General features: G+C 39.7%; 1 protein-coding gene across 1 annotated transcript in view; it reads right to left on the bottom strand.

The window, feature by feature from the left end:
* Nucleotides 1-4,783: 4,783 nt before the first annotated feature.
* Nucleotides 4,784-19,176, bottom strand: part of LOC139580542 (lutropin-choriogonadotropic hormone receptor-like) — a 44,157-nt gene continuing 29,764 nt past the window's right edge. The window contains exons 9-14 of the mRNA XM_071409349.1: nt 16,701-16,889; nt 14,501-14,566; nt 14,120-14,344; nt 13,680-13,791; nt 10,822-11,079; nt 4,784-9,318 (exon numbers count right to left, since the gene is read on the bottom strand). Of these exons, the coding sequence (XP_071265450.1) occupies nt 8,755-9,318; nt 10,822-11,079; nt 13,680-13,791; nt 14,120-14,344; nt 14,501-14,566; nt 16,701-16,889 (1,414 nt within the window). The 3' untranslated portion in view covers nt 4,784-8,754. The remainder of the gene's footprint in view (nt 9,319-10,821; nt 11,080-13,679; nt 13,792-14,119; nt 14,345-14,500; nt 14,567-16,700; nt 16,890-19,176) is intronic.

The following is a 19,176-nucleotide window of genomic DNA, read 5'->3' as shown; positions in this document are numbered from 1 at the left end:
GATGGTGGATAAATGAAGATGTCCCTCTCAGGCCATTTACCATTGAAAATGGCCAATTCTGGTCTGAACAGGGTGGCTCTCACTTAGGCAACAATGCATTAGCAGCTGGTTCTGGTCTGCTTAGATCATCGACTCTATATGAACCAGAAAAGATGAGGGGGTGGGATGTCTCACTTCCTCTTCCGTCTGTGTTTACAGGTGCAATGGAAGAGAATGAGTTTCTAGGTATGATCACTGCGGAGGTTCTGCAGGCCCTACAGGAGGCGAAGGGCAGCAGTGATGATGGCAACTCCAGCTCCAGTGGTGACGGTGTCTGGATGGATGAAATCCCAGTGGAAGAGGTAAGAAATGGGTATTGAGGAAAAGAAGGGCGTCCTGTCCTCTTTGTTTTTCAAAATAAGTATTTGGGTCTGGTTTGCCGGACACAGATCAAGCCTAGTCCGGGACAAACAGGCACTTTAAATGGGGAATCTCCTTTGACAAGTCCCCATGCTGATGAACCTGTACAAAAATCAGTAGATGTTGCTATTTCATTGTTTGACAGTAATCACCTAACACAGTATTTGGGGCCTAGTATGCCTTGTTGGCATGAACAAAACCAGAGTGATTAACGCAAAACCAGAGCGTTTAACCCTAACACAAATTATAGTATTTTTCTTGTCTATATTGAATAGATCATTTAAACATTCAAAGTGTAGGTTGGAAAAAGTTTGTGAACCCCTAGGCTAATGACTTCTCCAAAAGCTAATTGGTGTCAGGAGTCAGTTAACCTGGAGTCCAATCAATGAGACGAGATTGGAGATGTTGGTTAGAGCTGCCTTGCCCTATAAAAAACACTCACAAGAAGCATTGCCTGATGTGAACCATGCCTCGAACAAAAGAGATCTCCGAAGACCTAAGAATTGTTGACTTGCATAAAACTGGAAAGGGTTACAAAAGTATCTCTGAAAGCCTTGATGTTGATCAGTCCACGGTAAGACAAATTGTCTATAAATTGAGAAAGTTCAGCATTGTTGCTACTCTCCCTAGGAGTGGCCATCCTGCAAAGATGACTGCAAGAGCACAGCGCAGAATGCTCAATGAGGTTAAGAAGAATCCTAGAGTGTCAGTCTACGATACGTAAAACACTAAACAAGAATGGTGTTCATGAGATGACACCACGGAAGAAGCCATTGCTATCCAAAAAAAAACATTGCTGCAAGTATGAAGTGCACCTGGATGTTCCACAGCGCTACTGGCAAAATAGTCTGTGGACAGATGAAACTACAGTTGAGTTGTTTGGAAGGAACACACAATACTATGTGTGGAGAAAAAAAGGTACAGCACACCAACATCAAAACCTCATCCCAACTGTAACGTATGATGGAGGGAGCATCATGGTTTGGGGCTACTTTTCTGCCTCAGGGCCTGGACAGCTTGCTATCATCGATTGGAAAAAATGAATTCCCAAGTTTATCAAGACATTTTGCAGGAGAATGTTAGCCTATCTGTCCGCCAATTGAAGCTCAACAGAAGTTGGGTGACGCAACAAGACAACGACCCAAAACACCGGAGTAAATCAACAACAGAATGGCTTCAACAGAAGAAAATACGCTTCTGGAGTGGCCCAGTCATAGTCCTGACCTCAACCCGATTGAGATGCTGTGGCATGACCTCGAGAGCAGTTCACACCAGACATCCCAAGAATATTGCTGACCTGAAACAGTTTTGTAAAGAAGAATGGTCCAAAATTCTTCCTGACCGTTGTGCAGGTCTGATCCGCGACTACAGAAAACGTTTGGTTGAGGTTATTGCTGCAAAAGGAGGGTCAACCTGTTATTAAATCCAAGGGTTCACATACTTTTCCCACCCTGCACTGTGAATGTTTACACGGTGTGTTCAATAAAGACATGAAAACGTATAATTGTTTGAGTTATTAGTTTAAGCGGACTGTTTGTCTATTGTTGTGACTTAGATGAAGATCAGATCAAATTGTATGACCAATTTATGTAGAAATCCAAGTATTTCCAAGGGTTCACTTACTTTTTCTTGCCACTGTGTGTGTTATATCGATAAGTCACTTATTAATCATTACCTCATCAGTCTCATTCTGAACTTTGCAGACTTCTTGAATCCGCAAGAACCCCAGCCTTTTCTGATTATTCAGTACTACACACATTTATTTACTAACTAGCTAAATAATAACACAGAATACACACACACTTACATGAGACAAAAGTCCCTAGTGGACTGACAAGATATGACGGCTTGTTACACATGGAGAAGGGGGTGGGGAAAAGAGAGGGAGAAAGGGACATTTATCGTACATTTGGAAACTATGCTCACTGTAACCATATACCTTACCGCCCGTTTGGGTAAGAAACTTTTGAACGGTAGTGTGTGTATATATACCTTTTTAGAGTTGAATTTGGGAGATGGTAACTCTATAAACAACTTATTCCGTGGTGCCCCAAATTCCTAATAAGTTAATTGTTACATGATTAATTTAATCGGGTAACAATTAAACATGATTTGATAAATAAGTCATCACATGAATGAAAGTCACATCACGACAGCTGGGAATTGCCAGGGACCTCACGATACGATATTATCATGATACTTACATGCTGACCACACCGCTCGCGTTGCATATACATTTACACATACATGTTATTCAATCATTGCACCCACACTGCTCACGCGCCCCAACGAGTGTCTGCGTTGCCAAGCGCTAAAATAGAAGTCAGTTCTATTTGTGTCGCTAAACGCGGTGCAACTCTTGCCTCTCCCATCTCCTCATTGGTTTATAGAAGCAGATACCCACGTGCCATCTCCTCATTGGTTATACCCACGTGGGTGATTGAAAGATGAACTGAGGTTGGTCGGTCGTGGTAATACACCTATGAAATATAAAGTTCAAAGAAGAAAAAGCCTGTAAGGAGAAGAGATGACTAGAAACGATTCGGTTGACCGTTTTTGTGTGGATTAATTATCGGAGTAGAGGACATTGTGTATTTCAGGTAAAATACCAACTCAACATTTATATCCCAGGACAAATTAGCTAGCAACTGCAAGCTAGCTAGCTAAATTGCCATACATGTTTAATGCTTTTTGACCTGCCTCCAAATTAATATAATTGGTTCAGAGTTTGTTTTGATATTACAACCTGCTTGTCGTGATTGCGTTTGGTGTGGGAGGACAAAATCTATTTGCACACGATGGCGCACGCAGTCGTCCGGTTTGGGTATGGTGTTAGGTGCCAATACGATATGTATTGCGATTCAATACTGTGATTTTTATTGTGATTGGATGTTCCGAACATATTACTTCACCGCATTAAGAACCGGTGGAAGTTCTATCTGAAGGATGGGGTGATGTGTTACGGAGGGGAGGACTGTCTTCTCGAAGGCTGTTGAGGAGGCAAGAGTGGTAACTGGATTCATGTTATGTTCCACTGCAATGGCAATACAGATCCTAAGTAGCATGCTAGTGTGAATATCAGAACAGAACCTTGGTCTGTATTTCAATCATGTGGATACAGCCTTGACTTAGTCTTAAATGTGTCCAACGAGGTGTATAATACAAGTGTGTAAAACAATAATATTATAATTTTGAAGTTATTGGGGAAAACCAGTTCAGTGAGCTAGAAAAAACAATTTGGAATCTATACAGACTTCTGTGAAGGAAATGTCTGGATGAGAAGTAATGAGTCTGGCCCAAATCACACCCTATATAGTGCACTACTTTTGATCAGGCTCCATAGGGCTCTGGTCAAAAGTAGTGCACTATATGGTGCATAGGGTACCATTTGGGATGCTCGCAATATCTAATTCAGCCACCACAGTGCAGTAAGGGTTTTCTGAATTGTTGATTTCATCCTTTATTTAACTATTTAAAATTATTCTCTTATTTATGTTATGTAATGCCATTAATGAGCACATTTGCCAAGTAGGTCCAAACGGAGCTTAGTAATTTTTAATGATGCTCTGTTTGTTTATATGTATCAAATTCATTCATGTTAAGAGATACATCATGTGATTTTCTGTTCTGAGCAATGTTACAAAACAATGTATACAGTATGCCACAATGTTTTTTTTTTGCCATGGTGGTCTTTTCTGATTCTTTGGTAGTGACTGAAATGTGAATTCAAATACCTCTTCTGTTTTCAGTGCCAATCAAATGTAAGCATTAATATGAACCCTGCTGATATTTTGTCATAAATTATGAATGTACATACTGAACACAGAATCTAAATGGAAAAGGACATGTTATGTAGTTAGGGCAAATGGATGCTTTACACCAGGGTTTCCCAACCCACATTTTAGTTTTATCCCTGAACTGGCACACCAGATTCAATTAGTCGACTAATCATCCACCCTTTGACTAATTGAATCCGGTTAGCAAGGAGAGGGTTGGGAAACCCTGGTGTATACGACCATGGGTGTCTCCCAAATGGCACTATATAGTGCACTACTTTTACCAGAGCCTTATATGGAATAGGTTGCCATTTGGGATGTAGCCCATGTCTTTGCAAACAGGTTCATGTGATCAAAAATGCATTAGCTTGATTGTGTTCTCAAACAGTCAGAAAATGTAGCTAATGGCAGAAAGTCAATTTCCATTATGTACAGTATTGTATGACTCCCAATAAAGTAAATAATTGAAATTGAGTTAATTCTGGTTAAATACTGTATGTAACAGACTCTTGGGATACTGGAGACGGAGACTTCAACTGGGTACAAAGTCAAGGAAACATCACAAAATTACAAATATTTAGCTTATTACTAGTTTCAATGAAACAAAGGGAATAATAAAGGTTTTATTGGTTAATGTAACAGTTCAGTTACACACAAGTTAACTTATCACAATGTTTTCTAAATAGAATATCACACCAAATGTTCAAATTGGAGATATAAATCACAGCACTCAGGTTAGGTGATAGTGAAGCACAGCACACTTGAGGAAGCCACACAAGCTACTAGCTACCAATGAATCAGGCTAAAGACAAATACAAAATGGCGTTCCCCTTTTAAAATGTACACAAGCAAAAATACAATACAAACAATGCACTTTAATCAACTCACCAATACACTCAACAATACTTTAAAACACTTTGGCAGCAGCTAACTCACTCTGATCTGGCTTGTATGCCAAGATAACGCCATGTGCTTATCTTGTATTTAACTAGGCAAGTCAGTTAGGAACAAATTCTTATTTACAATGACAGCCTACTGGGGAACAGTGGATTAACTGCCTTGTTCAGAGGCAGAACAATTATTATTATTTTTCTTTCTTGTCAGCTCAGGGATTTGATCCAGCAATCTTTCGGGTTACTGGCCCAACACTACCTGTGGCGCCAGGTAGCCTAGTGGTTAAAGGGATGGGCACAGGCGCTCAATCACCTTCTTACAGCTGAGATTAAAGGTACGGCCTCAGAGGCGCATAAAGCCTGTCGCATGCTTCCTAGTCAAAACAGTTTGCGCATATGTTATGACAATTTTGGGACGTTTTTGTTCGTTTTGGTGTTCGGGAGTTTTTTTCCCGGCTGTTCATACACACATTTTTCTTCAGGCAAGTTGATTTTTTTAAATGTTAAAATGTTAATTTAACTAGGCAAGTCTGTTAACAAATTCTTATTTACTATGGATGGGATCCTTCAATAAAGTAATTGTCGTCATCGAGAGATGACTAGTTTTCATGCAAATGTTTTCACTTGAGAAATATTACACCAAACATCTTATTTAGAAGTAAAGTTGCACAACTAAGACCTAAGCAATTAAAAAAAAATCTTAAATCAAGAAATCTAATACATTTTTATCCTAATTCAGACTATTTTGGGGAAGTGTATAATGGCTGTTGCTACGGCGTCCCAAGAGGGACAAACCGTAATATTGCTGCTTTTTTCAAATGCTTCAAGTCTTTTAAGGGAGCAGCTATGTGAAGCACAGACATTCACTTTGCCTAGCCGAGTTCTGCTAGGAGCAAACCGAACCTAGTAGGGATGTTTCGATTCACCGATAGGGGTCCCTGGTTCAACTATTCTTGATAGTTCTGCTTTAAAAGGTCAGTGCAGTCAGTCATTTTTTTGCGTAAATAGTGTAAATGTGTAATTTCATAAGGACAAGTTTTACGAGCCGCACTGGTCTGAACAGGAGAAGATCAGCTCTCCTCAGTAAAGTTCAAAACAGTCAAAACTATTCGCTTTTAGAGAGTGAAATTCAATCTACAGTATCTTATATTAATTGGCTATGTATGTCATAGCTAATTTCTAAAGAGACATATTACTAGCTCAATTTTTCATCTGCTATATGACAAGTGACAAAAGTGGGGACAAAAATATAAAATGCCCCTAATCTGATAGTGGTAGATGCTCAGTCTGCCCTCAGTCTGCCCTATGGCTATATAGTCAGAAGTCAGAAGTTTACATACACCTTAGCCAAATACATTTAAACTCAGTTTTTCACAATTCCTGACAAAATTCCCTGTCTTAGGTCAGTTAGGATCACCACTTTATTTTAAGAATGTGAAATGTCAGAATAATAGTAGAAAGAATGATTTATTTCGTCACATTCCCAGTGGGTCAGAAGTTTACATACACTCAATTAATATTTGGTAGCATTGCCTTTTAAATTGTTTAACTTGGGTAAAACGCTTTGGGTAGCCTTCCACAAGCTTCCCACAATAAGTTGCGTGAATTTTGGCCCATTCCTCCTGACAGAGCTGGTGTAACTGAGTCAGGTTTGTAGGCCTCCTTGCTCGCACACGCTTTTTCAGTTCTGCCCACAAATGTTCTACAGGATTGAAGTCAGGGCTTTGTGATGGCCACTCCAATACCTTGACTTTGTTGTCCTTAAGCCATTTTGCTACAACTTTGGAAGTTTGCTTGCTCATATCCAATCAATAGAATTTACCACAGGTAGATTACAATCAACTTGTAGAAACATCTCAAGGATGATCAATGGAAACAGAATGCACCTGAGCTCAATTTTGAGTCTCATAACAAAGGGTCTGAATACTTATGTAAATAAGGTATTTCTGTTTTATAAATTTGCAAAAATGTCTTAACATGTTATCACTTTGTAATTATGGGGTATTGTGTATAGATTGCTGAGGATTTATATTTTATAAAAATTTTACAAAATTTGGAAAAAGTCAAGGGGTCTGAATACTTTCCAGTACCAGTCAAAAGTAGGGGTTTTCTTTATTTTTACTATTTTCTACATTGTATAATAATAGTGACTACCTCAACTATGAAATAACATATGGATGTAGTAACCAAAAAAGTGTTAAACAAATCAAAATATATTTGAGATTCTTCAAAGTAGCCACCCTTTGCCTTTGACAGCTTTGCACACGCTTGGCATTCTCTCAACCAGCTTCATGAGGTAGTCACTTGGAATGCATTTCAATTAACAGGTGTTAGGTTCATTTGTGGAATTTCTTTCCTTAATTGCGTTTGAGCCAATCAGTTGTGTTGTGACAATGTAAGATTGGTACACAGAATATAACCCTATTTGGTAATAGACTAGAGTCTATATTATGTCAAGAACAGCTCAAATAAGCAAAGAGAAATGACAGTCCATTACATGAAGACATAAAGGTCAGTCAATACGGAAAATTTCAAGAACTTTGAAAGTTTCTTCAAGTGCAGTCGTAAAAACCATCAAGCGCCATGATGACATTTGCTCTCATGAGGACCGCCACAGGAAAGGAAGACCCAGAGTTATCTCTGCTGCAGAGGATAAGTTCATTAGAGTTTACCAGCCTCAGAAATTACAGCCCAGTTAAATGCTTCAGAGTTCAAGTAACAGACACATCTCAACATCAACTGTTCAGAGGAGACTGTGTGAATCAGGCCTTCATGGTCGAATTGCTGAAAAGAAACCACTACTAAAGGACACCAATAAGAAGAAGAGACATGCTTGGGCCAAGAAACACGAGCAATGGACATTAGACCGGTGGAAATCTGTCCTTTGGTCTGATCAGTCCAAATTTGAGATTTTTAGTTCCAACCGCCGTGTCTTTGTGAGACGCAGAATAGGTGAAAGGATTATCTCTGTATGTGTGGTTCCCACCATGAAGCAGTGCGGAGGGGGTGTGATGGTGTGGAGGTGCTTTGCTGCTGACACTGTCAGTGATTTATTTAGAATTCAAGGCACACTTAACCAGCATAGTTACCACAGCATTCTGCAGCGATACGCCATCCTATCTGGTTTGCGCTTAGTGGGACTATCATTTGTTTTTCAACAGGACAATGACCCAAAACACACCTCCAGGCTGTGTAAGGACTATTTGACCAAGACGGAGAGTGGTGGAGTGCTGAATCAGATGACTTGACCTCAACCCAATTGAGATGGTTGGGGATAAGTTGGACCGCAAAAGGAAAAGTAGCCAACAAGTGCTCAGCATATATGGGAACTCCTTCAAGACTGTTGGAAAAGCATTCCAGGTGACTACCTCATGAAGCTGGTTGAGAGAATGCCAAGAGTGTTCAAAGCTGTCATCAAGGCAAAGGGTGGCTACTTTGAAGAATCAAAAATATGTTTTGGGTTACTACGTGATTCCATAAGTGTTATTTCATTGTTTTGATGTCTTCAATATTATTCTACAATGTGGAAAATAGAAAAAATAAAGAAAAACCCTTGAATGAGTAGGTTTGTCCAAACTTTTGACTGGTTCTGTATATATTTTTTTTTACAGACAATTGTTTTCGTTGTCATTCAACCATTGGCTTAAAATGTGATTTTACCCACAGTTCTGATTTACTGAGACTAGTCATGTTGCTCCTCCTCCCTTGCAGAGAGAGCATCCTTGCATCTTGATGTGGTAGGTGTAGAACCTGAAAGAGTGATGTTTTCTGGGGGACGTAGTACTACCCTTAGGCGGTATAGTGTGTGCTTCCAGGTTCTGTGCCCTGTAGAACTCCGCTCTGGCATGGCAAAAACTACAGCGACTCAACAACAAACGTATATCCTTCCGAAACGATCGAGTAAATATGGTGTAGAGGAAGGGGTTACAGAGGGAGTTGATTGGGTAGAAGAGGACGAGCAGGATCTTGGAGTGGGAGACGGTGATGAGGGGCATGCGGAGAGCCGCCGAGATGCCGAAGAAGGAGATGGGTGCCATGCAGATAAAGTCGGTGAAGATTAGGACGGCCATGCGCTTGGCGATCTTGGAGTCACCGTGACGGATTGCTAGGTCGGGGTTGTGGATGGACAGGTAGATGCGTACGTAGCAGTAGCAGATGATGAAAAAGGCAGTGACGTTGAGGAGGAGGAGTGCTACAACATACACCTGGGAGGCTAGGGACTCGATGTCCATGGGCAGGCAGATTGACACCTGGAGGATAAAATATCAAAGAAAGTCAATCAAGTAAATGTATAAAGCCCGTTTTACATCAGCAATTGTCATGAAGTTATTTTACAGCAGAAATAAAAAGGCTGTGAATGTTCATCTACTACAGTATATGTTCTGTGTAAAGTGAATGTTTGAATACGGGCCTAGGTTTACAAAAAGCATCACAGATTAAGCCTTGTCCTGGTCTAAAAAGCATGTTCAATGGAGACTGAAAGTGCTGTATAGTCTAGGACTAGGCTTAATCTGTTTCTGGTAAACCGGCCCTTTGTTAATACAGGCCCTAAATTTATATATATATATATATATATATATATATATATATTGAACATAAACGCAACATAATATAAAAATATAAACGCAGCATGCAACAATTTCAAAGATTTTACTGAGTTGCAGTTCATATAAGGAAATCAGTTAGTTGAAATGAATTCATTACTCCCTAATCTATGGATTCCACATGACTGGGAATACAAATATGCATCTGTTGGTCACAGATACCTTAAAAAAAAGTTAGGGGTGTGGATCAGAAAACCAGTCAGTATCTGGTGTGAACACCATTTGCCTCATGCAGCGCGACACATGTCCTTTGCATAGAGTTGATCAGGCTGTTGATTGTGGCCTGTGCAATGTTGTCCCACTCCTCTTCAATGGCTGTGCAAAGTTGCTGGATATTGGCGGAACTGGAAGACGCTGTCGTAGACGTTGAACTAGAGCATCCCAAACATGCTCAATGGGTGACGGGTCTGGTGAGTATGCAAGCCATGGAAAAACTAGGCCATTTTCAGATTCCATGTTATATGTACAGATCCATGCGACATTGGGCCAGGCATTATCATGCTGAAACATGAGGTAATGGCAGGACAATGGGCCTCAGGATCTCGTCACAGTATCTCTGTGCATTCAAATTGCCATTGATAAAACACAATTGTGTTTGTTGTCCGTAGCTTATGCCTTCCCATACCATAACCCCACCGCCAACAGCAAACTTCTTGCCCACACGATGCAATACGCGTGGTCTGCGGTTGTGAGCCCGGTTGGAAGTGGTAGAGAAAATGGAGGCGGCTTATGGTAGAGAAATGAACATAAAATTCTCTGGAAACAGCTCTGGTGGACATTCCTGCAGTCAGCATGCCAATTGCATGCTCCCTCAAAACTTGACACATCTGTGGCATTGTGTTGTATGACAAAACTGCACAGTTTAGAGTGGCCTTTTATTGTCCCCAGCACAAAGTGTGTAATGATCGTGCTATTTAATCAGCTTCTTGATATGCCACACATGTCAGGTGGATGGATTATCTTGGCAAAGGAGAAATGCGAAGTAACAGTGATGTAAACAGATTTGTGCACACATTTTGAGAGAAATAAGCTTCTTGTGCATATGGAAAATGTATGGGATCTTTTATTTCAGCTCATGAAACATGGGACCAACACTTTACATGTTGAGTTTATATTTTTGTTCAACGTATATTTACAAATTTTGCTGACCTTAGTGTAGCTGCTGACCCCGAGGACAGGAAGCAGAGCGGCCAATAGGGAGAAGCCCCACCCCCCAGCCATCATGGCTACCACATGCCTCAGCCGCAGCCTCTTGTTCTTGTGCATGGCGTTGGTGATGGTGTGCCACCGCTCTAACGTTATCATGGTCAGTGTGTAGACGGACAGCTCGCTGGCGAACACCGTCAGGAACCCCGCCACGCCACAGCCCGCACCCGTCTGCCAGAACGTGGCGTGGTTGTAGTATTCCTACAATATAATAGAACTTTATTATTAGATATGGACTAGAATTCCTACAATATAATAGAACTTTATTATTAGATATGGACTAGAACTCCTACAATACAACTTTATTATTGGATATGGACTAGAATTCCTACAATACAACTTTATTATTAGATATGGACTAGAACTCCTACAATACAACTTTATTATTGGATATGGATTAGAACTCCTACAATACAACTTTATTATTGGATATGGACTAGAACTCTTACAATACAACTTTATTATTGGATATGGACTAGAACTCCTACAAAACAACTTTATTGGATATGGACTAGAACTCCTACAATACAACTTTATTATTGGATATGGATTAGAACTCTTACAATACAACTTTATTATTGGATATGGACTAGAACTCCTACAATACAACTTTATTATTGGATATGGACTAGAACTCCTACAATAAAATACAACTTTATTATTAGATATGGACTAGAACTCCTACAATACAACTTTATTATTGGATATGGACTACAACTCAAACAATACAACTTTATTATTGGATATGGACTAGAACTCCTACAATACAACTTTATTATTGGATATGGACTAGAACTCCAACAATACAACTTTATTATTGGATATGGACTAGAACTCCTACAATACAACTTTATTATTGGATATGGACTAGAACTCTTACAATACAACTTTATTATTGGATATGGACTAGAACTCCTACAAAACAACTTTATTATTGGATATGGACTAGAACTCCTACAATACAACTTTATTATTGGATATGGACTAGAACTCTTACAATACAACTTTATTATTGGATATGGACTAGAACTCCTACAATACAACTTTATTATTGGATATGGATTAGAACTCCTACAATACAACTTTATGATTATAGATATGGACAAGAAGTCTTACAATACAATAACTTTATTATTGGATATGGACTAGAACTCCTACAATACAACTTTATTATTGGATATGGACTAGAACTCCTACAATACAACTTTATTATTGGATATGGACTAGAACTCCTACAATACAACTTTATTTTTGGATATGGACTAGAACTCCTACAACACAACTTTATTATTGGATATGGATTAGAACTCCTACAATAAAAATAAAACTTTACTATTGGATATGGACTAGAACTCCTACAATACAACTTTATTATTGGATATGGACTAGAACTCCTACAATATAACTTTATTATTGGAAATGGACTAGAACTCTTACAATACAACTTTATTATTGGATATGGACTAGAACTCCTACAATACAACTTTATTATTGGATATGGACTAGAACTCTTACAATACAACTTTATTATTGGATATGGACTAGAACTCCTACAATACAACTTTATTATTGGATATGGATTAGAACTCTAACAATACAACTTTATTATTGGATATGGACTAGAACTCTTACAATACAACTTTATTATTGGATATGGACTAGAACTCCTACAATACAACTTTATTATTGGATATGGATTAGAACTCCAACAATACAACTTTATTATTGGATATGGACTAGAACTCCTACAATAAAAATAAAACTTTACTATTGGATATGGACTAGAACTCCTACAATACAACTTTATTATTGGATATGGACTAGAACTCCTACAATATAACTTTATTATTGGAAATGGACTAGAACTCCTACAATAAAATACAACTTATTGGATATGGACTAGAACTCCTACAATACAACTTTATTATTGGATATGGACTAGAACTCCTACAATACAACTTTATTATTGGATATGGACTAGAACTCTTACAATACAACTTTATTATTGGATATGGACTAGAACTCCTACAATACAACTTTATTATTGGATATGGATTAGAACTCTAACAATACAACTTTATTATTGGATATGGACTAGAACTCTTACAATACAACTTTATTATTGGATATGGACTAGAACTCCTACAATACAACTTTATTATTGGATATGGATTAGAACTCCAACAATACAACTTTATTATTGGATATGGACTAGAACTCCTACAATAAAATACAACTTTATTATTGGATATGGACTAGAACTCCAACAATACAACTTTATTATTGGATATGGATTAGAACTCCTACAATACAACTTTATTATTGGATATGGATTAGAACTCCTACAATACAACTTTATTATTGGATATGGACTAGAACTTCTACAACACAACTTTATTATTGGATATGGATTAGAACTCCTACAAACAATACAACTTTATTATTGGATATGGACTAGAACTTCTACAATAAAATGCAACTTTATTATTGGATATAGACTAGAACTCCTACAATAAAATACAATACAACTTTAGTGTCCAAATAGGAAAGGGTCATTACAGAAATAAAAACATTGGAAAGCAAGCATTACAGGGTCAGTCGCAGTGCAGCCCCCCTGGAGAAGTTTAGGGGTTAAGTCGTGCCTTGCTCAAGGGTTCATTGGTAGGTCGTTTGCAGTAATGTACTGAACTGAAAAGAGCAGCCCTACAGAAGCCAGTTCAGTCCCCACCTTTTCATAGCCCAACTTGAGACTTGAACCAGTGACCTTCTGATATACCTCTCTAAGCCTTTGGGCTACGTACCTTGCGTGAGTGGTAGTCCATGGCTGCAATGAGGAGGAGGTAGATCCCCATGCAGAGGTCTGCGAAGGCCAGGTTACAGATCAGGAACCGAGAGACATTGAGCTTCTGGTGGCTGGTGAGCAGAATGATCAAAAATGTAAAAAAGATATTCAATTACTTGAATATAAGTTGCAATTAAAGCATTGTTTTAATTATATTTTTCTTATTCAAGCAACATTTCTTAGTAGACCACACACTGTCAGTTTAAGCAAGACGATAAGAGTTGAGCACATTCTTTCCTATAGAATTAAATCGATTACTATCCATTCATTCCAATTCAATTGTTTTGGAATCTATCCCTGACAAAGATGGTTGGCATTATCAGCACACTTGTCCAGAGACATGCAAGTCTATGACATTGACCACTCTAGTTAATCCTAAATCTCTTTCTCTCCCTTCACCTGATGATCAGTACGACCAGCACGGCCATGTTCCCGGCCACAGCAAATACAGTGATGAGCCAGGTGACTGAGCGGAGGAAGGAGTACCCCAGCAGGTCCTCACAGGGGTTGAAAGCGTCGGACTCCGGGGTGCACTGGAAGGGTCCAGGACACAGGCTCAGCTGCAGGTCTGGGTATTGGAGGTTGATGTCGTACAGGTCTGTCACAATGTCTGCTGAGTGGTCCCTGTAGAAAAGGGGAAGACAACATGGATTTGCTCAACGTTAGGTGTAGAGGTAGAGACCGCCCCCCCCAAAAAGAAAATGGGCAATCAAGGGAAAAACATTTCGAAAGCCTGATGACAGAACTTTCCCCTGATACATAGTGGAAATATTGTCTTACATGATTTCATCATCGTCATCGCACAGCCTTCTGAGGTTCGGAGAGAGTGCATGGACAACTTTTTCCCTTTGGATGGATAAAGAGAAAAGGTTAGAGTAGACCCTTGAGTGTCAACCTTTGTGTGTACCTGTGATGAGCACCTATGTGTATTTGTATTTATTAAGGATCAGCATTAGCTACTGCCACGGCAGCAGCTACTCTTCCTGGGGTCCAGCAACATTAAGGCAGCTATATACAATTTAAAATATTACATGACATTACATTTCCTAACACTTTACCCAATACATTTAGTGTGTTCCCTCAGGCCACTACTCCACTATCACATACAGTTGAAATCGGAAGTTTACATACACTTACGTTGGAGTCATTAAAACTCGTTTTTCAACCACTCCACACATTTCTTGTTAACAAACTATAGTTTTGGCAAGTCGGTTAGGATATCTACTTTGTGCATGACACAGGTACTTTTTCCAACAATTGTTAACAGACAGATTATTTCAGTTATCATTCACTGTATCACAATTCCAGTGGGTCAGAAGTTTACATACACTAAGTTGACTGTGCCTTTAAACATCTTGGAAAATTCCAGAAAATTATGTCATGGCTTTAGAAGCTTCTGATAGGCTAATTGACATAATTTGGGTCAATTGGAGGTGTACCTGTGGATGTATTTCAAGGCCAACCTTCAAACTCAGTGCCTCTTTGCTTGACATCATGGGAAAATCAAAAGAAATCAGCCAAGACCTCAGAAAAAAAATGTAGACCTCCACAAGTCTGGTTCATCCTTGGGAGCAATTTCCAAACGCCTGAAGGTACCACGTTCACCTGTACAAACAATAGTACGCAAGTATAAACACCATGGGACCACGCAGCCGTCATACCGCTCAGGTAGGAGACGCGTTCTGTCTCCTAGAGATTAACCTACTTTGGTGCAAAAAGTGCAAATCAATCCTAGAACAACAGCAAAGGACCTTGTGAAGATGCTGGAGGAAACGGGTACAAAAGTATCTATATCCACAGTAAAACGAGTCCTATATTGACATAACCTGAAAGGCCGCTCAGAAAGGAAGAAGCCACTGCTCCAAAACCGCCATAAAAAAGCCAGACTACGGTTTGCAACTGCACATGGGGACAAAGATTGTACTTTTTGGAGAAATGTCCTCTGGTCTGATGAAACAAAAATAGAACTGTTTAGCCATAATGACCATCGTTATGTTTGGAGGAAAAAGGGGGAGGCTTGCAAGCCGAAGAACACCATCCCAACCGTGAAGCATTCTTTCTACTATTATTATGACATTTCACATTCTTAAAAAAAAAGTGGTAATCCTAACTGACCTAAGACAGGGAATGTTTACTAGGATTAAATGTCAGGAATTGTGAGGTGTACGTAAACTTCCGACTTCACTGTAATTACAATACAACATCCATGTGTACGTGCGTGTCTTATCATGTGTATGTGTGTCTGTGCCTGTGTGTGTCTCTTCAGTCCCCACTGTTCCATAAGGTGTTTTTTTAAATGTTTTTAAAAATCTGATTCTACTGCTTGCATCAGTTAGCTGATGTGGAAAAGAGTTCCATGTAACCATGGCTCTATGTAGTACTGTGCACCTCCCATAGTCTGTTCTTGACTTGGGGATTGTGAAGAGGCCTTTGGTGGCATGTCTTGTGGGGTATGCATGGGTGTCTGAGCTGTGTGCTAGTAGTTTAGACAGACACCTCGGTGCATTCAGCATGTCAACACTTCTTACAATAACTGGTAGTGATTAACTCAATTCATCCTCCACTTTGAGCCATGAGAGATTTACATGTTTATTATTAATGCTAGCTCTCCGTGTACATTTAAGGGCCAGCCGTGCTGCCCAGTTCTGAACCAATTGTAATTTTTCGAGGTCTCTCTTTGTGGCACCTGACCACACGACTGAAGAGTAGTGCAGGTGCGACAAAACTAGGGCCTGTAGGACCTGCCTTGTTGATGGTGTTGTTAAAAAGGCTTTATAAATGGACAGACTTCTCCCCATTTTAGCTACTGGTGTATCAACATGTTTTGACCATGACAGTTTACACTCCAAGCAGTTTGGTCACCCCAACTAAATTTTCACATGATTTATTACAATATTTAGTTGAGGTTTAGGGTTTAGTGAATGATTTGTCCCAAATACAATGCTTTTAGTTTTAGAAATATTTATGCATGTGTACCTACTTGTCTTTGCGTCGCCAGGTGTGGAAGGCACAGCAATGGCTGGGGTAAGTGATCTCTGCCACCTCCAGCTCTAGGAGGCTTTCTAGAGGAGGTAGAGTCTTCAGGTACGGGGTAGAACGGGCAATCAGGACCTTTAAATGTTCCAAGCCTCGACGGGGGAGTGTGTCGAGAGCTGTGGAGGAGACATCACTGGGCAACACACACAACAAGATACAGGAAACACCTAAGTCAAATGTTGAAACGTTTTTTCCTACCTGTTACAATATAACTTTATTGTCCATAGTTACAGCGAACAACGGGAAATTATCTTCTGCTCTCTTCATTTCTCAACCCCTCCCACACATCACACAGACACACAGTTGAGAGTAGCACAGGGTAAAGCTGCAGTGCAGCACCCCTGGATGGAGAGCATGTTGTGTGGTTAAAGGCCTTGCTCAAGAGCCCAATGGTAGGGGATTATTATTAGGATATGAACCCAGCAGCTCTCCAGTTGCCAGATCAATTTCTCCCTTTTTTCCCAAGCGCCTAGCCCGGGAATCCAGAAGGCGACCTTTCGGCTACAGGCCCAACTCCTTAGCCGCTCGGGCTACCTACCCCCGAGACCTAACCCTGAACTTTCACCTTAACAAACTTTTACACTCTTTTGTTTTTAACAATGTCAAGCAGGATGCAAACAAACAATACAACAAGACTAGACAACATACCATTACAATCTAACAAATACAGAAGGAGACCTGGCCGCCAAATTGTGTATATACACTGAACAAAAATATAAACGCAACATGCAACGATTTCAAAGAGTTATAGTTCATATAAGAAAATCTGTCAATTGAAATAAATGTATTAGGCCCCAACCTATGAATTTCACATAACTGGGAATACAGATATGCATCTGTTGGTCACAGTGACCATTTGCCCACTGAAGTCGGTTACGACGCAGAACTGCAGTCAGGTCAAGATCCTGGTGAGGATGATGAGCATGCAGATGAGCTTCCCTGAGACGGTTTGTGCAGAAATTCTTTGGTTCTGCAAACCCATAGTTTCATCAGCTGTCTGGATGGCTGGCCTCAGACGATCCCCACAGGTGAAGAAGCAGGATGTGGAGGTCCTGGGCTGGCGTGGTTACACGTGGTCTGCGGTTGTGAGGCCGGTTGGACGTACTGCAACACGATGTTAGAGGCGGCTTATGGTAGAGAAATGAACATTCAATTCTCTGGCAACAGCTCTGGCGGACATTCCTGCAGTCAGTATGCCAATTGCACACTCCCTCAACTTGAGACATCTGTGGCATTGTGTTGTGTGCCAAAACTGCACATTTTAGTGACCTTTTATTGACCCCAGCACAAGGTGCACCTGTGTAATGATCATGCTGTTGAATCAGCTTCTTGATATGCCACACCTGTCAGGTGGATGGATTATCTTGTCAAAGAAGAAATGCTCACTAACAGGGATGTAAACTAATTTGTGTAGAAAAGTTTTTTGTGGATATGGAAAATATTCGGGGATCATTTATTTCAGCTCATGAAACATGGGACCAACACTTTACATGTTGCATTTATATTTGTGTTCAGTATATCTGCAATATTAAAGCTGATCTGTTCAGGAGTTTGAGTGGTTACATTTCCCCAGCGCCAGCTGTGTTCCCTTTGTTATCATTCAAATCAAAGTTTATTTGTCACGTGCGCCAAATACAACCGGTGTAGACCTTAGTGAAATGCTTACTTACAGGCTCTAACCAATAGTGCAAAAAAGGTATTAGGTGAACAATAGGTAGGTAAAGAAATAAAATAACAGTAAAAAGACAGGCTATAAAAGTAGCGAGGCTACATACAGACATCGGTTAGTCAGGCTGATTGAGGTAGTATGTACATGTAGATATGGTTAAAGTGACTATGCAAATATGATGAACAGAGAGTAGCAGTAGTGTAAAAGAGGGGTTGGCAGTGGTGGGTGGGACACAATGCAGATAGCCCGGTTAGCCAATGTGCGGGAGCACTGGTTGGTTGGCCCAATTGAGGTAGTATGTACATGAATGTATAGTTAAAGTGACTATGCATATATATATTTATTTATTTATTTCACCTTTATTTAACCAGGTAGGCAAATTGAGAACACGTTCTCATTTACAATTGCGACCTGGCCAAGATAAAGCAAAGCAGTTCGACACATACAACAACACATAGTTACACATGGAGTAAAACAAACATACAGTCAATAATACAGTGAAAAATAGGTCTATATACAATATGAGCAAGTGAGGTGAGATAAGGGAGGTGAAGGCAAACAAAATATATATATAAATAAATAAAAATATAAAAAGGCCATGGTGGCGAAGTAAATACAATATAGCAAGTAAAAAAAAAAGTAGAGTAGAGATAGTAGAGATAGAAAAAGTAGAGATAGAAATAATGGGGTGCAAAGGAGCAAAATAAATAAATAAATACAGTAGGTAAAGAGGTAGTTGTTTGGGCTAAAT

This window comes from Salvelinus alpinus, chromosome 7, assembly GCF_045679555.1.
Source record: "Salvelinus alpinus chromosome 7, SLU_Salpinus.1, whole genome shotgun sequence".
Taxonomy (NCBI): Eukaryota; Metazoa; Chordata; class Actinopteri; order Salmoniformes; family Salmonidae; genus Salvelinus; species Salvelinus alpinus.
This window is presented reverse-complemented; position numbering and strand designations above follow the sequence as displayed.